This window comes from Equus przewalskii, unplaced genomic scaffold (genome assembly GCF_037783145.1).
Source record: "Equus przewalskii isolate Varuska unplaced genomic scaffold, EquPr2 ChrUn-12, whole genome shotgun sequence".
In the NCBI taxonomy this organism is placed as follows: Eukaryota; Metazoa; Chordata; class Mammalia; order Perissodactyla; family Equidae; genus Equus; species Equus przewalskii.
In genome coordinates, this window is record NW_027228749.1 from 735996 (window position 1) to 762281 (window position 26286).

At 40.5% G+C, this 26286-nt stretch overlaps 2 protein-coding genes across 6 annotated transcripts in view; one reads left to right on the plus strand and one right to left on the minus strand.

Moving 5' to 3' along the window:
* Positions 1-1237: 1237 nt before the first annotated feature.
* POLR3C (RNA polymerase III subunit C) lies at positions 1238-15326 on the minus strand. Of its 5 annotated transcripts, none has more exons than XM_008528227.2 (15): positions 14839-15326; positions 12919-13085; positions 12122-12377; positions 11826-12011; positions 10671-10759; positions 7312-7416; positions 7089-7181; positions 6082-6162; positions 5784-5835; positions 5098-5158; positions 4495-4645; positions 3664-3765; positions 3486-3535; positions 2908-3057; positions 1238-1407 (listed from the first exon to the last, which is right to left on the minus strand). In XM_008528227.2, exons 1-15 carry the CDS (start codon positions 14936-14938, stop codon positions 1326-1328), a joined length of 1725 nt encoding a protein of 574 aa, XP_008526449.1. In that variant the 5' UTR covers positions 14939-15326; the 3' UTR covers positions 1238-1325. The 5 variants fall into 5 exon arrangements, with proteins under 5 accessions (XP_008526449.1, XP_070463667.1, XP_008526451.1 ...); XM_070607566.1 differs by lacking the exon at positions 14839-15326 and adding an exon at positions 13854-14714; XM_008528229.2 differs by lacking the exon at positions 14839-15326 and adding an exon at positions 14121-14270.
* The window catches only part of RNF115 (ring finger protein 115), a 73595-nt gene continuing 61683 nt past the window's right edge, over positions 14375-26286 (plus strand). The window contains exon 1 of the mRNA XM_008528230.2: positions 14375-14718. Within this exon, the coding sequence (XP_008526452.2) occupies positions 14617-14718 (102 nt within the window). The 5' untranslated portion in view covers positions 14375-14616. The remainder of the gene's footprint in view (positions 14719-26286) is intronic.

Sequence of the window (26286 nt, forward strand, 5' to 3'; positions counted from 1 at the left end):
CAAATCGCCAAATAGTCCTGCCCTTACCAATTCATTCTCTACAGTGCTGCCAGAGTGACCTAAAACATAAATCTGATCATTTTGCTTCCCCTTGCTCTCAGCATAAGACGAGATACTTAGCACCGCATAGCAAAGACCCACCAGTGCTTGCTACTGTCTATCTCTCCAGCCTCAATTCTAGCAGGTCTTATGCCCTGTTTCCTAGTCATATCCTATCTGCAGTTCCCCCAAGAACCAGGCTCTGCTTCCCTCTGGGATCATTTTCCTCTTCCACCTGGCAAATCCTCATCCTTCAAAATACAGATTAAGTGTCACTTTCTCTGTGCTCCCTTTCCTGCCTGACCCTTTTCCATGCTAGCCCCCCAGTACATCCTTGTACTTAGTTGTCTCCTCCCACTAGGCTGTATGCTCAAGGCTTATTTGTATCCCAAAGGCCTGAAATGATGGTGAGTGGCTTGAAGGCAGAGATATCTTTTTATCTTTGTTTATTATATGTAGTACAGTGGCTGGCAATTAATTGGCACTCAAATGTTTAATGAATTAGAACTAATTGGTGAGAGCAAACTGAAGAGATTATAAAACTATCTGCTTTAAATGAACTGAAGCTACTGGGACAAATTACATCAACTAGATCAATCATCTATCTATGGTACTGAGAGAGGGAACTTAGGATTGCCACTGTAAGGAACCATGGGGAAGAGGAAGGCAATGATTTATTGAGTGCTTACCATATGCCAAGCATTGTGCTAAGTGTTTTACGTACATAATTTCAGCTGTGCTAGAAGTGTGGCCTTGGCAAATGTGGCTTCTATCCATAGATTCTAGTGTGACTGCTTGGGCCAATCCACCTGCTGGCCCTGAAAATAGCTTTTATCCTCTCTCTGTGGTAGTCTTTCACATTCTCTACATTGAGTGTGTGTGTGTGTGTGTGTAAGATTACAGCTTGACAAAATAAAGAACAGATGTAGCCTTTTGAAAGTGGAGTGAACTGCTCAGGAAGAAGTCTCTTCTGTTGCCAGGGATGTTCAAATACAGGCTTGGCTGTTCTTGATGGGAAGTGATGCATCTGATAGATGATTGATTTAAGGTTTTTTCACCTGTTAAGATTTGATGAGGGGAAAATATAGTGAAGGGTTTAAAACAGGATCAGCAAACTTTAAAAAATGTCAAACTCTTTCTGCTGTATTCTGAGTGGTAGTGATAGGGAGAGGGTTTCAGTACAAAAATCTGCAACTTATTCCACTGCAAAGAATGCATCTATGCACCTCCTTTATTTTTCCTTCTAATCTACCCCCAGATCTTTTGAGGAAGACTCTTCTTCTGCATCATTGTCTCTTCATAGTGCTCTCAATGTATGACTCCAGTAGGAAGATGGTTTCATCCACCTGAATCTCACTGGCATCCAACCTGAGTGAAAAAGTGAAAGCATTTGCCCAACTGAACATTAATTAGCATATTTCAGATTATAGGCTGGGGCTGGGTGTGGCCATAGAGAATTGCTTGGTTACCCTTGAGAGTAATGGGTGGAAAGCAGGAGAACCAATACATCATTCTCTCATTACTGAGCATCTTGTAAGTGCCAGGCACTGTGGAAATTGCTGAGGATTCAAGAGATATAGTCTCTGTCCTGGGAGAAGTTACAGTCTAACTTGCAAGTAAGTGAAAGAATAGCGCATGTTAAAGGCACAGGTGTAAAAGGACCTATGGTGTTTTAAAGTAGGAGCTGAGAGTGGCAGAGGCTTAGTGTAATGGTTAGGAATAGAAGGGAACTTCCTCAAACTGATATAAGCCATCTATGACAAATGCACAGCTAACCTCATACTTAATAGTGAAAGACTGAAAGCTTTCTGCCTAAGATCAGGAAGAAGACAAGGATGTCTGCTTTTTACTTCCACTCAACCTTTTACTGGTGGTTCTAGCCAGGGCAACTAGGCAAGAAAAAGACCTGGCATCCAGATTGAAAAGGAAGAAGTGAAGCTATTTCTATTCACAGATGACATGATTCTATATGTAGAAAAATCTCAAAGGATCCACAAAAAACCTGCTGGAGCTAATAAACGAATTTGCAAAGTTGCAGGATATAAAATCAAAACACAAAAACCAGTTTTATTTCTATAAACCAGCAATGAACAATCCAAAAATGAAATGAGGAAAACATTAAAATGGCATCAAAAAAGAATAAAATACTTAGGAATAAATTTAACAAAAGAAGTGCAAGACTTGAATATGGAAAATCACAAAACATCACTGAAAGAAATTAAAGAAGACCTATATAAATGGAAGGACCTCCTTTGTTCATGGGATGGAAGATTTAATACTGTTAAGATGGCAATACTCCCCAAATTCATCTACAGATTCAAAGGAATACCTATTAAGGTCAATGGTGAAGAGTGAAAGAAATGAAGACGGAAAGATAGGCTGCTATGGAGATTGTGAAAGGCCCTATAAGTCACACCAAGGAGTCTGGTTTTTTTTTTACTGTAAATAAAAGGGGTCATTAAAGCATTTAAAATAGGAGAGTGAAATTATTAATCATTTTATAGAGACTAACTTTGAGAGCATTATAAGAGATGGTTTGAAAGGGGTGGTGATTGCAAAGGTCTAGGAAAGAGGTGATGGAGGCCTGCATGAGGACCAAGATGAATGGGCCACACTTGAGACACTTACTGAAGTAAAATCAACAGCCTTAGTGAACAAGAGTGTGTGTGTGGTGAGGGAAGAGAAGCTGAGGATGTCTTCAGAGTTCTTAGTTTAGGAAAATAGCTGGATTACATTCTGTTAATTGACCTGGGGAAGAAGATAATGAGTTTAGGTTTGTTCTTGTTAAGTTGGAGGGGCAGCAGGAAGTCGAGGCAGATTTGTCTGGAAGGTATTTTGAAACACGGGTTTGAAGTTTCTGATGCTTACTTGTTGACATTACGTTTCAGGGTCTCTAGTTGCTGGCGTTCAGGGGCTGTGATCATCTCCTCTATTTCTTGTAGCTGTGCCTCCTCTGCACCCGTAGCCTGCATGGATGCAATGATGGCTTCTACCCTCTGAGACTTTTCTAGTAGGCGTCTGTTAGACAAACACAACTCTAAGGCATGTCCTCTAGCCTTGGAGATTCTTTTACCCTTTAGTCCTGGGGCATAACCCACCCCCCCTTCACCATTGTCCTGGTCAAGGTGGATAATGTCACCCCCTAAGGACATTTTCTACAAACTTAAATTAGAAATGTGACTTCACTTCTGAAACTTATTGCCTCTCATTTACACTTAAAGTTTGGTGCCAGTTTGTAGATTTCTCATAAATTTAATCTACAAAATTATTTCACTCGGGGTATATTAGAAAAGTATAGATTAATGCATGATTTATGCCAACCTAAGCCAATAATTCAATGCAACTAGACTGGTTATTGTTTCCATTGGTTTTCATTTCCATAGGAAATTTCCTCTCAAGCCTTTGACCTTGAAAAATATAATTACTCAACTAAAAATGCTACTCACTTATTCTCTTTGGTTTCGAATTGCCTCCTTTCTATCAAGTTGGCTATGCTCTGAGAGGAGAGAAGAAAGACAAGAAATGCACATAGTTCTATTAAGTAGCTCAGGGAAAATGGCTAAATGGGGCAAGAGGGTGAGACTTGTTTGTGTGGAGGGAATGGGGAGAAAGTCCAGGAGTTACCTTGTAGCACCTGTGCAGCAACATTCGGGCAGCTGACAGGATGTTCACAGTATATAAATAGAAGGTCCTGGATGGAGCATGGTCTGGCGTTTTGGGAATTTCCTATTTGTCCACAGAAAGAAAAGTAAGAGAAATTATACTGTTCTTCAGAACTGGCAAAGTAAACAGGTGTTCCATCCAGAGCTACTCAGCCCTCTCTTTCACTTATACATCTGTGTTTATGGCATAATCAGCCACAGGGAGAGCTGGGCTGCCCTGTTTTTTCCATTTGACTTTCAGCATCCTGAGGGAGGAAGAAAGAGTAGGCAACTAACATTTACTGAGCAACTCTTAAGAGCCAGGTAGATTGTATTTGATCTTTACAACAAACCATATTATCTTTATTACTACCAGCCATCATCACTTTATAGATATAAAAATGACGGTGGGTAATTTGCTCAATGTAACTGGGTAAGAGGCAGAGTTGTGCTTCTGACTCCAAAATACATTCTATCTATTTTTTCATAGGGTATACTATGTGGCTCTGCACCTAGCAAGGACCCATTAGATGCTGTTGATACATTTAATCTATCGTAAATTTAAGGCTCAAGGAAAGGACAAATCACAGGGACTAGGAACTAAAGAAAAAAGGGTAGGGTGATTCTGGGGTGACTTCTTGGCTGTGCCCCCTTCTTTACTAGGCTAGTTAAAGCTCTATGATTATCCGTCAACTGCTAGGTCTTTGTTAATCTCTTTCTTTGTCTCAGAGATGGATACAGAGTTTGCTTGGGGTTCAGGATGTTTGTCTCAGGAGTTTCTAGCTTGACTGGCGATTATTACAGCATTGGTTACCTGGAGTGATATGAAATTTTCTGAGAGCATCTTATAAAGCATATCCTTTGCCTCCTTTGCTGGAATCATTGCAAAGTCTTCTACCTGCTTCTGCTCCAGGTGTTTCTTTTGCAAAACTAAACGGAATATTCTGGCACAGCGAGACCCAAATCTGGAAAGGAATGAAGAAAGCAAATGACATGCCAACATAGATTAGCTTTAGCTCTTGATCACAGATGGTGGTTGCTCCATTTCCAGGTGTGGAGCCAGGGCCAGAGAGGAATAGGGATCAGAGAATTCTTTCACAATTCCACAGACTGATGATGGTACTGCTAATCATAAGGTAGTCTCCAACTGCTGACGCACTTGATTGCTTCAGTTCCTGCATTTGTATGTAAAAACTTTAGGAAAGCAGGTTAATTACATAATTGGGAATTAAGCAGTAGTGTATTAAGGGTGAAGAGTAGTAGTAGATGGGATCCATAGCAGTCTAGTGGAAAAATGGGGCAAGATATGCCAAGATGTGCCTATACTGGTTGCTTATATAATGATCAAAGTACTTGTTCAAATGGGGCATGGAAAGGAAGTGTCTGACTCCAACCCCACTCAGGGTGACCCCCTTACCTCTCCTGTACGACAGACTCCAGAGTGGCTGTGGCTAGGGATCCTAGAGCCTTATGCAGGTCTTTATGTAGAGGATTAAGGTCACTCAGTAATGTTTTGGCCTGGTCATTGTGATCTTAGTTTTTTTTTTTAATGATTTGGTGAGGAAGATTGGCCCTGAACTAACATCTGTTGCCAATCTTTCTCTTTTTTTTCTCCCTAAAGCCCCAGTACATGGTTGTATATCCTAGTTGTAAGTCATTCTAGTTCCTCTACATGGAATGCTGCCACAGCATGGCTTGGTGAGTGGTGTGTATGTCCGCGCCCAGGATCCGAACTGGTGAGCCCTGGGCCACTGAAGTGGAGCGCGTGAACTTAACCACTTGGCCATGGGGCTGGCCCCTGTGATCTTAGTTTTATTCCTAAGTCTCTAATTTAAAATTTAAATACTATTTTGTTTTTCACATTGGCCTCATTTATGGTAAGTATTTCAAAATCTTAACTAACTAGGGTATTTAAGTCAAGATTTTGCTTAACTAAAATTTGATTAATTAAAAGTTTTTTTTCCTTCTTTATAATCAATGTATTGGTTCAATTTTCTAACTTATTTAGTACACTAAATGTTATAAAATCTTTTCTTTTATAAGTCACTATTCTGTTTCATAATTAAGGCCGCCTAACTGTAAGGAAATAACTGGTAAGGATACTGATGACATACATTCCTCCACCACTGTCGCCAGACTTTCCAACAAACTCAAGCTATTAAAAAAGAGAGAGAGAGAGTGTTAACTGAATGGAAAGTTCAGTGATTCTGTTTCCAAAGGAGCAAATCTGGCCAAGAGTCTGCAGCAGGTAGCCCTCCTATCAGATGATGGTAGAGAAATTGTCTGAGCTGGCTACGTAGAGAATGAGGCTACAGGAGAATGTTACCAGGTATCAGTGGCAGAAAGAAATAATAACCACAGCAGAAAAAAGGAAAAGAAAAAAAAGCAAAAACAGACTTACTGGATCATCTGCCAGCAGAGTGAGATACTGATCAAGAACCTGCTTAGAGATGTTATAGCCAACAGGCAAGGATCTGAAGATCTATGGAGCAAAAAGAGACAGTGAAAATGGGTTTGGGATCTTAGAATTGCTGACATTACTGAAATAAATATGTTTTAATTTTAGATATCACAGGTATAAAAATGTCCAAAAATATAGCAGCATCGTGGGGGCCGGCCCGGTGGTGCAGCAGTTAAGTTCGCACGTTCCGCTTCTCGGTGGCCCAGGGTTCGCCGGTTCGGATCCTGGGTGTGGACATGGCACGGCTTGTCAAGCCATGCTGTGGTAGGCATCCCACATATAAACTAGAGGAAGATGGGCATGGATGTTAGCTCAGGGCCAGTCTTCCTCAGCAAAAAGAGGAGGATTGGCAGCAGATGTGAGCTCAGGGCTAATCTTCCTCAAAAAGAAAAAAAAAGGGGCCAAATAATGTCCTGAGCACCAAGGCTGTCAGATTCCAAATAGTGGATTCTTAGAACAATTAGGAAAATAGCTTATACTCTAAGGGATTGGTTTAGGTTTTTAAAGGCTGGATCCTAAGAGACCACATATTTCAGTACCTACCACCTACAGATAATCCGCATCCCACCTCAAACAACAAAAACTGTTTCAAGGCTCAGACCTCAACCTAATCTCAGGCTCTATGTATAATAATTAGGTTCTTTTTTGTTTTTTTTTGAGGAAGCTCAGCCCTGAGCTAACACCTGCCAATCCTCCTGTTTTTGCTGAGGAAGACTGGCCCTGAGCTAACATCCATGCCCATCTTCCTCTACTTTATATGTGGGACGCGTGCCACAGCATGGCCTGATGAGCAGTGCCATGTCCGCACCCAGGATCCGAACCGGTGGACCCCAGACCACCAAAGCAGAACGTGCACATTTAACTGCTGCGCCACTGGGCCGGTCCCAAAATAGGTTCTAATATCCAAGAGTCTTGTCAGAAAACTAGTACAAAAACTTGAAACTCACCTCATTGGAAGACAATGGCTGGGTGAAGGGGGCATTGGAGGGAGTGGTAATCTCACTCATCCGGAGCATGGTCCGCACAATCTCGCTGCTGGTCTGGGTTTGAAAAGTGAACTGGAATTCAGAATTCACTCTTGCTGCGCTGGCTCTGGCTATACGCCAATGGCCACATCTGGCAAATAAGTGAATGTTCCTATGGCCACTGTCCCACCCACTTAGATATTACCTGGTCCATCCTGTTGGCAACTGCACTGACAATGCCTTGGTCACGGAAGTGCTGGTGGAATCTGTCAAGGTTGGCCTGCCAATAAATCCCATCATCTGGAATGGGCTGAGGAGGAGAAAAGGATTAGACAGAAACATTTAGACACAGTATTGTTTTCTGGTGAGGAGCTTGTATTTCACTGTTCACCATTTTTTTTCCTATACAGTAGCAGCTAAATTGGTTGGAGAAAAATCATTCAGTCACGTGGATCAGTGCCCTGACAAGGACAAATTCACAATCCCCAGCTTCAAACTCTAAGCTTACCTCTGATCTTTCTCTCTGATTTTTAACTCCGCCAGTATCCTCAAATCTCCCACTTACCCAGCCCTTCTCACTCTCAGCCAATGACCTTGCCTCTTATTTCAGAGAGAAAATAGGAGCCATTATGCCAGAACTCATTCAACTTTGTGCACACATCCCCACCACATTTCTTACTTATTTTAAAATTTGTATTTTTATCCAATTTTATCACAATGGAAAATGTTCCTCCTTTTACCTAGGGTTAATGCCCATCCTGGTGTGCTCGATCTCACCCTCTCCTGCATTCTCAGGGACCCAGCTCAATCAATTTTCACTCCACTTCTAAATCTTCAGTCTCTCTTTCTTTACTACCTTCTTCCCATCAGCCTTTACTTTGTCCAAATCTCTTCTACTCTAAAAGAATTCTCCTTCAACCCTATGCCTTCACTCCTTTTCCTTTCTGTCATAGCTGAGCTTCTCAGAGTTGGCGATCCCAGCTGTTCCTCCATCCACAGATTTACTCAGTCCATTTCCACCATTATACTGAAATGCCAAGGTCCCTGGGGATCTCCTTATTGCTAAGTTCAAAGAATATTTTCCAGTTCTGATCTTATTTGATCTTTCTGAAGCGTATGACATGGTTGGACATTTTCTCCTTCTTAACTCAATGTGGCCCTTTGGATTTTATGACACCATTCTTTCTTGCTGTTCCTTCTAACCATTCTGCCTACCCTTCCTCAGTCTCCACAGATTCCTTTTCCAGATCCCACCTATAAAAACTGGTGTTCCTTAGGGTTCTGTCCATAGCCTCTTTTCTTTTTATTCTACATATTCTACCTAGGTGATTTTATCTGCTCTCAAGGCTTTAACTATTGATTCACTTCCAAATCTATTACTTAATTCCAGAACTCTCTATTAAGCTCCAGATGCATAGACTCAACTACCTATTTGACACTTCCACCTGTTCCCCCAAATTGTTCTTTTTAAAGGTTTTCAGCTAACTACACTATAACCAACCAGATTTCTTAAGCTAGAAACTTGAGTATGATCCCTAACCGCTTGCTCTCCCTCATCTACCATCCAAATACCAAGTTCTATCTATTCTTTTTGTATTTATCAGATGTCTACTTTTTTTATCCTGTCATTATCTTATTTCAGGCTCTAATCATGGCTCACCTGGATTACTAAAATAGCCTTCTAACTGGTTTTCATTTTTCTTTTTAATAAAGTGGGTGCTATAAAAAGGGTAACTGGGTTTTCTGCTTTTAATCTTGTTCCTTTTGTATTGCTCTCCCCATTTCTCATAGAGCAGTGCTTATTTATCTTTTTGGGTCACAAGTTCTCTTGAAGAATCTGAAGAAAGCTATAGAGTGCTCTAAAGAAAAATGCACATCGCACAATTAGAGGTGGACCCTCTGAAATCTATCCATGGAATTGTACAAGTTATGAAGCATTGTACTATAGTAATCTTTCTAAAATGGAAATCTGAGCCACTTCATTCCCCTGCCTAAAATTCCATCAATGACTCCCCCTTGCCTTCAGGATAAAGTCCTAACCTCTTAGTCAATCAAGAAATACTTATTGATGTCTTGCTATATTTCAGGTACAAGATACTGCCCTCAAGGAGTTTATACTCTACTGAGAGTACAAAGACAAACAAGTATACAAATAAATAATTTCAGCTACTTATAAATGCTCTGAAGATGAAATGGGAAAATGTAGAGACTGGAGCAGAGGGTGGGCAATGGTGAGTGAGCTCTAAGAAAATAGCATTTGAGCTGAGATCTCAGTGATCAAAACAAGGCAACTACATGAACATCTGAGGGGAAAGCATTTGAAGCAGAAGGAATTGTTCACTAAGGACAGAAGCCTGAAGAATGGAAAGAATAGGACATGTTTGAGGCACAAAAAGAAAGATAAAAGCTGGAACATAGTGAACAAAAGGGAGAGTGGAAAGAGCTGAGGTTGGAGAGCCTTGTCTCCAGCAGATCACGTTAAAATCAGCTCATGTAAGGCTTAATAATCCATAGTAAGGGTTTGGGTTTCTTCTAAGAGTAATGGGAAGTTATTAAAGGAGTCTAAATCAGTGATGTGTTGGGATTTTTTGAAAAAACAACTGAGAAAGTAATTTTGGCTCTTAAGAAGATAAGAATGCAGTTAGAGAGACCATTTAGGAGAGTGGTGGCAAAGTGTTGACTAGACATGACAGTGGTTCAGACTAGGGTGATAGTGGAAGAGGTGAGAAATAGTGGGATTTGAGGTCATTTTGGAAATTGGGCTGACAGGTTTTACTGTGAGATTGGATGGTTCCTAGGATTTTTTTTTTTTTGAGGAAGACTAGCCCTGAGCTAACTACTGCCAGTCCTCCTCTTTTTGCTGAGGAAGCCTGGCCCTGAGCTAGCATCCGTGCCCATCTTCCTCTACTTTATATGCGGGACGCCCACCACAGCAGGGCTTGCCAAGTGGTGCCATGTCCGCACCTGGGATCTGAACCAGCGAAACCCGGGCCGCTGAGAAGCGGAATGGGCGAACATAACCGCTGCGCCACCGGGCCAGCCCCAGGATTTTGGCCTAAGCAAATGGTGGTGTCCTATGTGGCTGGCCTGGGTGGTGTCCTTCAGTCAGATGAGAAAAGCTTAGCAGGGAGTAGATATTTGAGAGGTGGAAATTATTCTGTTTTGGCCATACTAATTTTGAGGTGCTTATTAATATCTTCACAGAGATGCTGAGAAGGCATTTGAATATAAGAGCTCAGGCCTGTATATATTTTTCTAGACTCATTTGTCACCACTGGCCACCATGGGTCTCTATGGTGGTCTCAGCCATACTGAATGACTTAAACTTTTTCTAGGCCCTTTTTTTGTATAAGATGTTACCTCTGTCCAATGACTGCAGTAAGTTAAGCCTAGGAAGGGGGACAGCAATTCACTCTTTGTTAGTCTATTCCTGGCCAATATTTAATGAAGCTCATAATCCTACTACTTTTCAATCCAGGAACCTTTAAGCTCTCTCAGGGCTTGTGATCTTAATCCTCTTTCTGGCTTTCATCAGGGTGACTCCTAATCAAGAAGCCCGATTACCTCTTTGTTATCTGCTGTATGTTTTGGTCTCTTGGCCTTGGGCTCTCCGGTAGCATCTTCGTCAGATGATCTCCTCCTTTTACCTTTCCCTGCCAAATAAAACAGCTGAACAGTTAGGCTACACCTCACATGATGACAGGAAATCACTGAATATAAGAGCTGAATAGTCTCTCCTATGAGACTGAATAGTCTCTCCATCCCAAAGACATCCATAGCTGCCTCTAGGTTAGAGTTGCTGAGGAGACTGAAGAGCTACAAAGAAATTAATGATGAAGTCATCTGAAAATCAACACGTTCAAAAAGAAAGTCAGTCTTTCTCCCTTAAACTGCTCATGCTCCAATGCTTCCTTTCACAGTGAATGGCACCATCATCCTCCCACATATGCAAGTCAGTCACGCAGATGTCATTCCTGATACCTCCGTCTCTCTCGCCCCTTCTATAGCTAATTTTTCACTGGTTTGTCTACATTTACCTTTGCCCCATCCTTTCTTCAGAAAGAAAAATCTTTTAAAAATGCAAATTAGATCATGTTACTTCCTTTAAAATCCTTTAGTGGTTTTCCTTTGCCTTGAGGATAAAGAACAGATGCTCTACAAGGCCTTATTTGATCTCGCCCCAGCCTGTCTCCCTAACCTTACCTCATGGCTCGCTTTCCTTTGCTCACCGTGCTTTAACTATACTGACCTTCTTTTACTTCCTCAAATATCCTATTTTTTTTTCTCACTACATACTATTTCCTTTGCTAAAAAATGCTTATCCTCTGTACCTCTTCATACTTTACCTCACTGGTTGGTTCCTACTTCTGCTTTAAATCTTAGCTCAAATGCCACACTTTCAAAGAAGCATGTACCTGAAACCCCCAGATAAATCTGGTCGCGTTATATATGTTCATAATACCTCATAGTTTTCCTTCATAGTACGTATCACAGTTTTTAGTTATATATCTATGTGGTTATTTGATTAATGTAAGTCTCCTATACTGGACTTAAGTCCCACAAGGGCAGAGACTGAGGTTTTTTTTAATCATTTTACACCACAGTATCTGGCACAGAGTAAATCCTTGCTAACAGCTCAATTGATTGACTCATTCAACAGTCACTGAGGAAGAATCGACAATTAGGTCAAGTCACAGTCCAGGGCTCAAAATTCCTTACCTATCAAGCTCAGTTTAGGAACCAGGTACATGTCCTTTTCATTGATGACAAGAGTGGGGGCAGGTGGCGGTGGCCCAGGGTCTGAATTCTCAGTGGCAGGCACGAAGGGGCAGCGCTGCACGAAGTGTGTGTCTGCTAGTCGCACAAATGTGTTTGACACCTCAGCATAGTCCATGGTCTTGCCATCTGTACAACAGGAGGAAAGAGGCAGGTAAGATGGCCTAAGATCACTGAGGGTCCACTCCTGCAGCCAGCCAATCTATGCTTTTGCTAACAGCAGTGGATACAGTACTGACCCTCCATAGTCTCTGTGAGCCGGTCTGCCACTTTCTTCACAACAGCTGACATTGTCATTTTGCCATTCAACAGTAGCTCCTCAACAATCAGCTCCCCAGTGTCACTGTACAGTGTCTTGGCAGTATAGATGTACCGGGGATACCGAAGCATACGCAACACCCGGCTGCACTGGGCTTCATACTCCACCACACCACGTTTGTGCACTTGATATATCACCAGGTTATGTTGGATGAGGACACAAAGGGCTTTTTTTACCTAGATAGGACCCAAAAGAAAGAGAGGAAAGATCTGAAGCCACTGCTCATTATTGCTGGCAATTTTTGTCCAACAGTTTACTAAGCATCAGGAGATGGCTAGATACGAATCTCTGTGCTGCTTCTCTCCCTCCATTGGAATAGCTAATAAGAATCACATCTCAATGGAAGAAATCAGGAAGATTCCTTGCTATGATGCTCATATTTCCTCTGATCTTTATCTTCCAAAGTACAGTTTACTTCCCCTCTATTATTCTCATTCCTTAAAAGTAGTACTGAGATTAATAGACTCAATACAAATAAATGAGGTATGGCATAGGAAGAGCAAAGATTTGTCTAAGAAGCCATGATGAACCTAGAATGCTCTGAGAAGCAGAACCTTGGGGCCTACGTCTCATCCTCTTTCCCCCCAAATAACACTGTTCTGGTCCTAAGGGCAGGCTTTCTCCCTTTTCCATTTTGTGGGGTGGGAAGTAACAATATTCAAAGGTAGGTAAAAGAAATTAATGAAATGAAAGCAAATTAACGTCATCCAAACATACCTGATCCAGTGATGTTCCTGTGTCATGGGCAATTACTCTTAGTGGCTGGCTGCCAGTTCTGATTAGGTGGACTCCAATTTTTTCTACAATCTCTCCAAAATGCTCTTGCAGCAACAAAGAACACAGTTTAATTTCTGCTTGAGTCATTGTACTGAGCAGTCTCAGAGCTAAGAGAAAAAAAAGATTGTATGATAGAAAGTTTCTTTTTATGTTGGGAGCACAGCTGGTGAGTGTTAATTCATGTACTTTCTGGAGGGCAAATTGGCATTACATATCGAAAGCCTTAAAATCTTGCATACCTTCGACCTAATAATTTCATTTTGAATACTGTGTTCCAAGGAAATAATAAAAATATGTCACTGTAGTTCTCTTTAGAATACTGATATACTAGAAACAACCTAATTTCTAGCAATAAGGAATTAATTCAGTAAATTATGGTATACCCATACGATGGAATACTATGCCATTTAAAATGAAATATATATATTACCATAGAAAATTGTTCATTAAGTGAAAGATGCGGGTTATAACGGAAAATGTTGAGGAAAATTCAATTATTGTGAAAAAAAAAGAAAAACATGTATGTATAGAAAAAAGACTATACACCAAATTTATCTTTACGGAGTTATGTCTAATTTTTTTAAAGATTGGGTGGAGATGGTTTAGCGATCTGTCACAGATTTTAGATTCTACACTTCATTGTTTGGAAGAACTAAGGCCACTGTTCACAGCCCATTGGGAGTGAACAGGCCGTGTCATTCCCAGTCCATAAAGGAAATGACAATTTAGGAAAAGAAATTAAGAGGTACAGGAGAGCTTCTCAACAGGGTGTTTCAAATAGGAGATGAAGTATGTTGTTTGCAGGGCAGTATTTAATTTTGACATTTCTACTCGACAAAGTAGACACAAACAGATCTAGTTGACTATATAATTACTTCCTTATCATCCCAAGTGCTACCAAACATTGGTTTGTTCATTTGTTTCTCTGAATTCCTCAGAAGCCAAGTCTTTGTCTCTCAGCCTCAGCATCCCCATCCACATGTCTTTGGGGAAGCATCCCCAGACCCTTTGCCATCATCGAAAAGGATTTCCAAGGATCTTGGCTCCTGGCTCTTCACTCCCTTCACGCAGGTTCCGGTTCCGGACTTGGTCCCTTGATCCAGAGACAGGGCCGCCTCGTTCAGACACCAGTTTCTACTAACCTCCGGGTCAATGCAGTGTAACGCCGCCGAGTCCCCAAGGCCGGCGGCTTCGCGGGGCTCCTGCTAGCCGCCCAGGCAGAGGGGGAGCCCACGGCCCTTTCTCGCGGGAGGATGGACACCGAGGATCACCGAGAAAACGGAAAAATGTGTACCGCTCTACCCTTAGAGTTTCGGTGGTTTCCGGGGGCGCTCTTTCTTTCTTCTCGCTGGAAGGTTGGAGGACCGGCGAGGGGCTGTTTGAGGAGCCGGAGGGCGGACTCTCTTGCCTGCGCCTCTTTGGTGCTGGGAGGCGGGCCTTAGGGTCGCAGTCGGCGCCGCAGCCTTTCTGGGCCCGGCGGACTCACGTGACCGACGCGGGCTCCGGAGCGGCCGGCCCCACTGAGGAAGCGGCGGCGGCGGCGGCGGCGGCGGCAGAGGCGGCGACCGCAGCCGGGAGGTAGCGGCCTGGCGAGGGACGGGCCGCTGCCCTCTCGGCCAGCTGCGGCGGAAGAGAAAAATGGCGGAGGCTTCGGCGGCCGGGGCGGGCGCAGGCGCCGCTGTCGCCGCGCACCGGTTTTTCTGCCACTTTTGCAAGGGCGAGGTCAGCCCCAAACTGCCGGTAAGAGCCCCGTGTCATCTGCGCCGGGGCATCGGCGTGGATTCCTCGCCCCGGTGTCCTGGAATGGGTCCTCAGCTTCCCGCACAGCCTTGATTCCCCTCACATCGGTCTCCCACATACCTGCTGCTCTTGGTCTCCGGTCGCTGGCCCCAAAGCCCGGGCGTCCCGGCCCTGGCTCCGTAACTTCCGTCCAGCCTGTTTTCCCCCTCGGTTGCTCCATCTGCCCCTCGCTCCCTCTCCCCTCATTACCTGCCCCCCTCCATCTGTTTGTTTTCCTTAGCAAGTTCTCCTCCGATGACTCTCCCCTCGATTTTCTTACACTCTTCTTCACCCTGTCTCCTCACTATGACCTCTCTTTCCCCTACTCGATACTCTTTCCGCTGTTGCTTCTCTATTTGCTTTTCCACTTTTCACTAGATCCTCCCCCTCCCCCATCCTCAGTGAAGCAAAATAGCGGATTGCTGAGAATTGTCGCTGTTCGGTTGTCTGTAGGGAAGGAAGGAAGAAAGCACGAAAGAGAGAGGGTTGGAAGGTAAACTGGGGCAGAGAGGGGATTTTGCTCTTCACTGGTTTCCAGGGTTCTTGTGAAAGTGAAAACGGCAGTGTATAATGACTTGCAGGCTGCCTGCCTCCCTATCACTATTGAAGGAAATGGCTTTAGGAAGAAGGCGGGACATATTGTTTCAACTTGGTTATTTTTGTTGTCATGCTGCCAGCGTCTTTAGCACCACCTCCCTTCCCCGCCGCCCTCCCCCATTTTGTCTCATCGCTTAATAAAAAGATCCAGGACACAATGCTGGGGACTGCATCCTCTGACATAAAATGGTTTTCACCAGTTTCTGCCAGATTGTCTGGTAGCCCCTAGACAGGTAGTCCTGTAGTTGTGAAGAAAGCACTTCTGCAGCGTGCTAGCCAGCTACAGCACCCCAAACCCAGACGCTGTTTTGTGTTGGGTTATAACTGCTGCAGGGAGACCCACTGGGGTGAACGGTAATCCTACTTTTGGCCACCCATCTTTAAAATTAGTTATGGTTGTTCTTTTCCTTGGAAGTAATCAGGTTCAATCTTGCCAAGGTAGCTTCATAATAACTTAGCTCTATACTTAGACTGTCTCAGGTAAACTATGAGAGAGAGAGCCTACTAAAGTGTGTGTCTATATCTTATTTCTTAGACACACAAATGGAGTTGTGTGAATAAGTGCCTAATGGATATTTTGAGCCTTTTCACCTCAAAGTTGTCCTTTTTACAGGCTTTTATAACATTTTCTTTTCTTTCTATTTGCCCTACCTCCAATTTTGTACTCATAGTTTCATCCACAGGGCGCTTAGTTTTTGCTTGCTAATTTGGCTGTGTTTGTGTGCTTTTTGCCATATTTCAGTGCTGGGAAGAGCAGGTGCCTTGTTTTTTTTTTTTTTTTTCCAGTGGACATCGGAGCCTCCAGAACTCACTCTCCCCACAGAGAGGGAGTCTGGAATTCAGCCAGTATGTGTGTGACCTGTGACAAGTTGTTGAATGCGATGCCTTGTTGAACATTGTGTGCTCTTCTGATTAAGTCGCTGTTCCCTCCTTGCCTTAAAGAGTGAGAAAACAGTCTAACTTTCCACAACTTATAACTTTTCTTTTTACCGCTTAAGTCCTCACTTCAAAGTGCTCTTGAAAAGGGATAATTTGAAAGACTTTTTGGGTGTTTTTCTAAGCCTTGGTTTGATAGCTGGAGGAGAAGTTATTGATCTTTTTAGGCTGATTTGTTGTCCATAATGCCTGATTTGTAAATTGAGGCCTAACACAATTAAATGTAATTGAGTACTTATACATACATGCAAGGCTCTCCTCTGGATGCTCTGGCAGCAATTCTGAGGAATATGTGGTTCCTGCCCTTAAGGACCTCACAGTTTTGTTGGAAAGACAAGACAAACATGGAAAAAGTAACAGTGTAAGGTGAATGAGGCTGGATAATATGTGCTTTTGAATTCAGAGAGGGGGGATATGGTAACATTGATGAGGTCAGGGAGAGAGTGAGAGATGAATTGAGTTCTGCAACATAGGTGGAATTCAGATTGAGGAGGATAGCATAGACTCAGGTAGAAAAGGAAGACTGAGTTGAGGAAGAAGGGAGAAATATTTAGTAAATTGTCATTGTTATGCATTTTTAGGAAAAGGTACAGTGTGGTCACGGGTTTAGTTTTGATTTGTAGGTGAGCCAGTGAGTTTCATGGCCATTCTATATCCTTAACCCCAGACTGTTATCTTGAAAATGTTGGTAGTAAGAATGACGAGCTGAGTAAGTGGCTGGTTCAATGCCAATCTGTCTCTGCTACTGGAAAACCAAGTCAAACGCTGCTAAGTCAGTAGTATGATTTTCATATATATATAGGACAAGATTGAAAAGTTTTTAAAAAATTTTTTATATAAATTTGAGATTCCTTCACTATAATTACTCAGCATATATTAGGCATGCATTGTTTCTTCAACTGGACGAACGTTATGGGAAACCTGGATGTGTTTCTGAGGATAGCTAGAGTCAGCTTATTGTGAATGAAGTTTTTCTTTGTTTTGACTTAATGGATCATAAGAACCATCACCCTTGAGTGCTGTCCTCTGTGAACACCTGAGGCTGCGTATTGAGTTTTACGTCAGCTTTTAATGAGCTGTTGTTGGGTAGGTTCCTTCACCCAAATAGTGGGAAGGACTGCTTCAGAGCCATGTCATCGCTTGCCAGTTTATTCACCACATAGCAGAGTTATGATTGTGTTCAGGGGGACCAGGTTGCAAGGTTTTCACAACTCTTGCTTTGTGTCCTTCCCCAGTCTCTAGGATATAGCACTTCTTGATACATTTGGAAGTGTGTGCAGGCAATAGCAATAGTTTACCCAATATTCAGCCCTGAAACTACTCTTACGTTTTATCATTTGTCTTGTCAGTCCTGCTAGTCTGAAAGATTCACAGACCCAGTTAACTTCAGTGTCTGTATCAGAAGAAATAGTTTTGGCTATAATTTCTGAGAGAAATTGAAATATGTGTAATGCTATATAGGTTAAGCCACATTTCGTTGAATTAATTCGGTGAAATAACACTCCTTATTGCTAATCCTCATCTATTCATCCTAGCTTTGTGTGTCTTTGGTTTGGATCCCCCCAGATAAGAGAACAAAAGTTTCATTTAGAAAGTAGATATTAAGAAAATGAGGGGAAGCCATAGGGGAATTTTAAAATTAAAATATATTATTCAGTGGTGCTGTTACCTGTTAGGCTTCAAAAAAGAGTCTGTATTCTAGAAGTGGATATCGATTTATAAATTACTTTCTCTTATTGAGAGTGTTTTTCTATTTACAATGAAATTAATTTTAGTAAAATTTAGTGACTACTAAACTTGGGCTTTAAAATAAGAGATTTTGATTATATGGTCTGAAATCCCAGAGATTCAAGTTTATGTATGATTAGGTAAAATGGCATAGTATATTTTTTGGTCATGAGATGATAGAAGAAATACTTAAGTAACTTAAAGTTATTTTCATAGCAGCAGAAGCTTTTACGTCACCTGACTATCCTATTGAGAGACAACGTGAAGTCAAGACTGATGGAGTTAACTGTGCTACATTGAGGAATGACTGGGTAGTACCACAGAGGGCTGTGTTATGGAGTGTAAAGGTGTCATTCTGTGTCTTTTAAATCAAGGCCAGGGTATATTACTTTATGAGGTGGAGTCTGGTAGAGTCATCATTAAGCAGGTGAGATAAATCATATGCAGCGTAAACTACTTTTGGTATCACTGAGACTCGGATGGTTCTTAAGTGTTTTATGGAGATCAGAGTACTCAAATCCAGACAAGAGACCTGTCTAATTAAGGACTACCAGTGTGTTGCTCCCCTCTGAGGCTCTGCTTGAAGGAACTAGCGGACTTCTCTTTCTCTCTCATCTCCTTATTTTATCACCTTCTTTGATCTAATAAAATGTCATCCTTATCAATAAGTAATGTTTATCTAGTTTGGCTCTTTACCAGGTGCTCCACAAGTCATTATCATTTGCTGTACTTGTATTGGCTCTAATACAGGAAAACTTTCTAATGACCCTAATGTAAGAGTAGCTAAACAGTAGATTTCTTTATTTCTTTTGTTATTTTTTTTGAGGAAGACTAGCCCTGAGCTGACATCTGCCACCAATCCTCTTTTTGCTGAGGAAGACTGGCCCTGAGCTAACATCTGTGCCCATCTTCGTCTACTTTTCTATGTGGGATGCCTACCACAGCATGGCTTGCCAAGTGGTGCCATTGTTAGTACCTGGATTTGAACCGGCCAACCCTGGGCCGCCAAAGCAGAATGTGCGCACTTAACCACTGCACCACTGGGCCAGCCCCTAAAAGTAGATTTCTTAAAGACTTTGTGACTCTTAAAACTCTAAGCTCACTGACCTTGCTTTTTAAGTTGCATGACTCCCAGAAAGATCCCAGAGCGGTGTCTAAGTAGTGTTAGTAGTGTTGTTGAACTGGGGCAAGGAATTCAGTGATTTGAGCTGGGGGTGAGAGGTTTTAATTATTAGATTATCTTAAATTCTGCTACTGGTGACTTAGTGGCTGAAAAGTCTCCTTGATTATTTAGCATCTATCTGGTGCTGTATAGCAGTTACTTATTAAATATTTCTTGAATGAGTAAGTGATATGACATATTGAATACCCAATAATTAATTTAGAAAGTAGTGGCTTTAGTGCTGTGAGATCCTTATCTAAAAGGCTCAGTGGTACAAAATGCAGGTGCTCCACATGAAGTGTGAACATACAGTGTCAGTAAATATACTCCCTGTGAGGATCTAGAAATAAGAAATATATATTCTTATGGGTGGAAGGCTAGTTCTGGTCTTAAAATTCTACTGATAAATCAACATGTATATATTGGGGAAATCTGTGGGACTTTTTCAGTATGAGGAAGAATAAAGTCTTAAAATTAAACTCACTGCAGACGAAATTCCTTGTATTTTGGGGGGAAGTACCAATTGGATGCTAACACTGTGTTTCTTTATGTTTAGTTGGCTTTTTATGACCTTTACTTATGTTCAGGGAGAAGATGCTAAAGTCTTTCAGACAGCCATCTTATTAGAAGAGGAAAGAAGGTGTGGATTGCTTTTTATTCTCTATAGTCAAATTAGAACGGGTCTAAGAATAAGAAACCTGTGGATGCCAACTTCTTTTTCATCTCTCCACAGCTTAATAATGAGCCATAAAGGAGATAGTATAGAGCAGTGGTTCTCAGCCAGGAGTAATTTTGCTCCCCAGGAGGACATTTCACAATGTCTGTAGACATTTTTGGTTGTGACAACTGGGGGAGGGTTGTTTCTGGTATCTAGTGGGTAGAGGACAGGGTTGCTGCTAAATATGCTACAGTGCACGGGACAGCCCCCACAATGAAGAATTATTGGGTCGAAAATGTCAAGAGTGCTGAGGTTGAGGAACCCTGGTGTGGAAGGGTAAAAGGATAGTCATTGTCTTTTTATGTTGGTGGTGCTTAAGGTTTTGTTCTGGTGTAGCTTTGATTTCTGATTTGGGGATCCTGATGAGAATTTTCAGTAAGATAATTGAGACCATATAATTTTAGCCAAAGCTGTCTTGGGGAGGGATTGTTTAGAATAGTTGTTGGTAGTTGCTATTCCATTCTAGCAGTATCTGTTGGGGTCACTTTCACTCCTTGTGGTTACTGAGACCAGAGGAATTGGATCTCTCCTCTCAAGTTACACATTGTAGGGCAACTTCTAAAAGAAGAGCATCCAAATTTTTTGTCAGTTGGGAATTAATTGAGGTTGTAACACCTTGTGTAACTTAGTAAGATAGCTGGAAATTCCAGTTTGAAAACAAAGCAAAAAGCAGACAACAAACCTAATTTTAGTTTTTCTATAGCTCATCTTAGCATTAATCAAGTTTTACTTTCTGTTTCTCTTATAGTCATTAGAACTTTCATGAGTTCAGGATATTTTGTGCTTAAACTTTTAGCTTCTTGAAACTACTGGTCGAAGGAGTGAATTGAAGTTACCAATGTGTTCTAATACTAATTCTTCGTGTGACTGGAGCTGAGTCATCTGACCCTCTCAGTTTACCTTAGTATAACCTACTGTAAAATGATACTGAGGTGTACCTATTGGAAGCTTGAGTGAGCATTCAGAGAAATGGAGCTATGCAATCTTTGACTGACAGGTAGTGTAGGAATGAGCAATCCTTATTTGTAGAGAGAGAGGGCCTTTACCATAGAAACATTTTAGGTAGTTCTTACAGTTTCACATACAGAAGTTTAGGTTAGATTCTGAAAGATTTTTTTAATCTTCTTTTTAAAGTTCAGTTGTTAGCAGTTTAGAAGTCTCCAGATGAATGGATATCAAATAGAAGTGTATTGGCTCTGGTGATTATAAACCAGGCACACTTTTCTTCTGTGTTAAATAGATTACCCAGCCTCTTTGCCCAAAATAGGCCAGTTAGTTTTGTTTTTCTTGAAAATCTGTTAAGATAGGTAATCTCTGTCCTTGGTGATTTCAACAAATGTCTTAGGGAAGTTCTTAGTAGACAAGGTATATCATATTCACTTCTTTGCCACTCACTTTGATATTGTGCAGATTTGAACAGACTTTACACCTGGAGAACTATCTTCCGATAAAGGTTTCACTATGTTTGCTTTTCACCATGCTTAAAATTTACGTTTTAGAAGAAAGAAAGAATACCATAGTTACCTGCCCTTTTCTGCCATTTTCTGGATGAACTGAGACCTGCAGTTATCCTACAGTGATGTTGATCTTCTAGCTTGGTGTCTCTCAAACCTGTTAGACCCGGTGCCCCCTTTTTATAATAAATATTTTGAATACTCCCTGTAGTGAAATGAAATTCACAGGTAATACAACTTCCCTACATAAAAACAGTGAAAAAAATTTCTCTAGCTGTAAGATAAAGGATAAATATAAAGAAAATAATTCATGACAAAGTAATTACATTTCAATCTGTAAATACTCAGTTATCCATAATAGTAAGATATATATAAAGTAGTAGATATTGGCACCAAACATAGGCATAACAAACAGTTACTCAAGTAGACTGCTATAAGGATATTTGCAGCTTAAATACCATGAGAGGCAAAGCACCAGAGTGATGAACAATTCTTGGTAAAGGTCCAAGTAAAGTATAATTTTCTCTCACTTTATTCAGTAATTGTTTTTCTGGACATTTAGTACGTATTAAATTTATGCAGAAAGCCTTGATGTTTATATGTAGAATAGACTTAAGTCCTAGGCTTTGATAATTATAGAGATTTTTTTTACCTACTTAACTATCCCTACAAAGTTTGAGATTAGAGACACTTCTTTGTGCTGAAGTTTCCTGTGCTTTCCTGGCCTCTGCCGGTTAAGTATCAGTAGCATTTCTTAATCACCGTGACAAGCAAAATACTTCAGCAGATACCCAAAATGTCCCCTAGATGATTCTCTTGTCCTTATTCACGCTTCTTTTCTCCTGCTTATTATTCATGACTTTAGTGCAGTACTTTTCACTTATTGCAAGAGTCGGTCTTTGTCCTTTAGATTTGATTTACTTTTCCTTTGGGCAGTTCCTCCTATATGCCTTTGAGTTTCTCATTTCCTCACTGCTCTTATTGCTGCTTCCTTTTTCATCAGTGTTTAGAAAAATGCCTGGTATATAGTATTCATTCAATAAATATTCGTTGAATGGAGGAATTATAGTTGGAGGCTTTTTCTTGTCACTTTTTGCTTTTGTACATGTTGAAAATCGTGGGGCTACTAGTGTTCATAATACACCTTAAAACGGAGCACAGACTTGTAGTCTAATGAATAGAAGCTTGGCTCAGAGCAGTGGTCTGATGGACCACTTACCATTGGTGTAGGCAGAGTTGAGTCTCTTGTTTTTGAATACGGCTTTGTTTCTAAGTCTGACAGCTTATAAATAGAGGAGCTTCCTGTAGTTACCTGCCCTCCAGACGAACAGCTGAATGGCTTTTTAAGCAGTTATTTCAGTAATCATTTGTAACTGAATTTGTTGAATGGGGTTTAGCTGCTTCTAGTGAATCTTCTGTAATTTAACTGGTAATCTGAGATACTTTATTCTCAAACTTGTTAAGCTATTGGTTCCCTGATTTTAGTTTATAGTGCCAGTTATTAGGTTCTGATCTTGTAATACTTTCACTACTGAATGTTTAGAGGCATTAGTGTTCCTAGTTAAGACAAGTTAGGTTGAGGAATGGAAATTTTGTACCTTAAGCTTGTCGGTTCCAAAACATTAGTTATTTTGATTGCTGGTGTAGTATGAAAACCATTTATAATGGTACATTTGCTGTTTTTTTTAATAACATGTAAAAGGCAAATTAGCTTTCACTGTTAATTTGCATGTTTTAAGTTAAAAAGTGGTTGAATGTAATATTAACAAGTTAGAATCATAAGAATGTTTAATCTCCTAAATTTTTCAACGTTGTTTTACTAATCACTAAAATTATTGGTTTATTATTCTCTAACAAGTGTGGGTGCTGATTCAATGAGGGAGACTTGTTTTAATATTATACTAGCTTTCTGGTGTAACATACAATCAGTATTCAATGAGCAGATTCAGAGTTTGCAAGATTTTTAATAAGGGTAGCAGTGTACATAGGTCTGTCTCATCCTGCAACACTAGCGTTATAAAAGGGTTCCAGAAGTATATCTGTTTCTATTCCTGAGTTTGATTGAGTCTGGATATTTTCTTCGAGGACATACACATACATTCTGTATTTGCAAAGTTTAGCACTTTGAAATTGGTTTGTGTTTGATAATAACATTAAAATAATAGACATTAGATCATGCAGTAATAACAGTCTATTTACATTCATTCAGTAACTATTTATTGGTGCCTACTATATTTCAGGAGCTGTTCTAGTTCTTGGGCTATGTTTAGGAAGAAGTAAAGAGATTCATAAATGTTGGCAAAATGAGTTGGGACTGAGGATTCAAATATTTTTGCCCCCTTTTTACTTTCTCTTTAATCACTGTAAAATAATGTAGCTACCTGAAGATTAGAGCAAATGCCCTTTTGCCTATTTTAGGTCTGACCTGTGTTTAAAAATGGTAGGAAAAGGCTTTCAGAATAAAGAAACTGGCTGCAACCTATAGAACTAACCATTAGACTTCATTTTACAACTGTTATCAGCCCTTTCTATAGATGGTTTTATTTATTTTATTAATTATATATAAATAGTGCTATAGCACTGTTGAGGGGGAAAAGTTTTAACTTTTAAACAAATTATTGAATCTTTCAAGGGCCTTAGTTTTCCTCATCTGTAAAATGAGGAGGTTGTGTTTATTCCTGTCCATGGTTTAGTGATTTGAGCTTTTGGATGTTTTTGGATTTTGTGTAAGGGAATTTTGTTCTGTAGTTTTTCCACATAGAAGATCATGTGGTATCTTCTAGTTATTCTTACTGGGATTTAAATTTTACTTTTGAAATGAATTTCCTACAAGAGTTACAAAACTGTATTCTCTCCTTTTACGATATTGAACAATCTTAAACATGTTAGGATAGAGGACGTCATGATGCAAAGCAATGCTAAGGTTTTCCTTTGTTAAGTCAAACAAAGCAGTACATTCTTTTTTTTTTTTTTTTTTGAGGAAGATTAGCCCTGAGCTAAAATCTGCTGCCAATCCTCCTCTTTTTGCTGAGAAGACTGGCCCTGAGCTAACATCCATGCCCATCTTCCTCTACTTTATATGTGGGACACCTACCACAGCATGGCGTGCCAGGTGGTGCCATATCTGCACCTGGGATACAAACCAGCGAACCCCAGGCTGCCGAGAAGTGGAACATGCGCACTTAACCACTGCATCACTGGGCCGGCCCCCAAAGCAATACATTCTTAATGCTGGTGATGTTGATTGAATAAATTAAAAGCTTATTTTTTTGAAGACTTGGGATTTAATGACAGGTAAATTTACCCAGGGATAATTTCCTTTTCAACACCATATTATAAATACCACTCTTTGTTTCTTTTATTCTTAAAGTTCTATTCAGTTAACTCATTTTCTTACTTTGTAATAATCTGTGGCTGTTTTTATCAACCATTTTGTATGTGATCTTTCCTGACCTGTATGTCCCTAAAGTGAACTAGATCATAGTTGTAAAGTTCTCTTATCTCACTGATGGAAAGTCCATACTAGAATTCCAAGTATTATTTGTATTTTGATGAAGAGGTCTACCTCAGAGGTTCTGGGATTGCTCCCTGGGGACATGGTAGAAAGGAGGACAGCACTAAATTATTTTATGTAAAAGTCCATTACTTAATTTAATCTAAGGGTCTGTTGTTTATTCCTGTCTTTTTGGTTTTAAAATGAAATGATGATAGTAGGTAATGATTTAAAAACAATGTTTTTACATGGCAAAATAAAAAAGTTGACAATCCTTTGTGGCTTCCTAATTTTTTTAATGTTAAAATTGAAGTACTTTGCGGAATCTAAAAGTCTGGAAATCAGTAGTCTAAATCAGTGTTTCTCAAACTGTGTTTCAGGAATTTTACTAGGAGTTCAGAATCATGGTAAAAGGCTGCATACTAAGTCTTCTCCCTGTCTCTATCCCTCCTCTTCCTTGTTATGACACAGAATAGCGTATTAATGGTTCTGAAAAATCATTCAGTAAAGCAATATGCTTAGTTATAATGTTTAATCCAGCCTTTTCCAGATCTGGTTTTTTTTTTCTTAACAGACCACTGGTTGATATCTTGTGGAACATGGTTTGAGAAAAGCTCCACATTCAAACTGCTTGGAGGAATTTATTAGAATCTACAATTTATTGAAAACTTATTATGTTCCAGGCATTATTTCGTTGATGAAGCGACTTGCTCAGCATCGTGCCACTGGTTTGTTATTCTGTGTTTCCAGTCCAGTTTTGTTTAATTTCAGATTGATTGCTCTTAATCACTCAGGCTGTTCTGAAGCATTGCTCAGTTCTTATTTTGAGACTAAGAATTTAAGATTAGAAAATTCAGAGAAGTTTGTTTTGTGTGTCTTTACTTCCCTAAGTGTGATTTTTACTAGAATGTACACTTTGTGCATGATTTCAGTGATTTTTAATTTCAGGTTATTTTTCTTTCCCCACCAAGCATGGTTTTCTTTCTGCACAGTGCTTGGAATTAGAGTTTAGAATATATTTGCTGAGTGAATTAATGTTGTCAGTTTATGTAAGAAGATTCTATCGGCCTAAGCTGAATGTGAGGAGATAAATTTTTCCTCCAGACTGCGGTGGTACATATCAGAGCTCAAGCGAACTTTTTAGGTATTTACTGTTTTGTGTCTGTGCTGCTGGGTTAGTTCCTCTTCTTGCTGCCTTTAGTGTGAGCAAGCAAAGAACACTATAACTAAATCTTGTCTGGCTATATTGTGCTGTATGAGGTTAACTTTTTCTCTGATAATTCTTGTAGCTTAGTCTATTTTTTCCTTAGAAAATTTGGCTTCTTGTCCATCTCATCAAGCTTATATTAAGTAACGCTTTGTCCCGTGACCTGATTTTCTGCCTTGTTACACAATGAGCTAAAGAAAACCGGTTGATTATACACTTCTCTTTGGAGTCCCT

What these genes read in the sequence shown, in the direction of transcription:
- POLR3C (XM_008528227.2), bottom strand. Translation starts at nt 14,938, where the DNA reads ATGGAGCAACCGAGGGGGAAAACAGGCTGGACGGAAGTTACGGAGCCA. An exon ending in CAGGAACATCACTGGATCAG is followed by an intron (nt 12,378 to 12,918) that starts GTATGTTTGGAT and finishes GGTCCTATCTAG; the next exon opens with GTAAAAAAAGCCCTTTGTGT. An exon ending in CTCTGCTGGCAGATGATCCA is followed by an intron (nt 5,836 to 6,081) that starts GTAAGTCTGTTT and finishes CTTTTTTAATAG; the next exon opens with CTTGAGTTTGTTGGAAAGTC.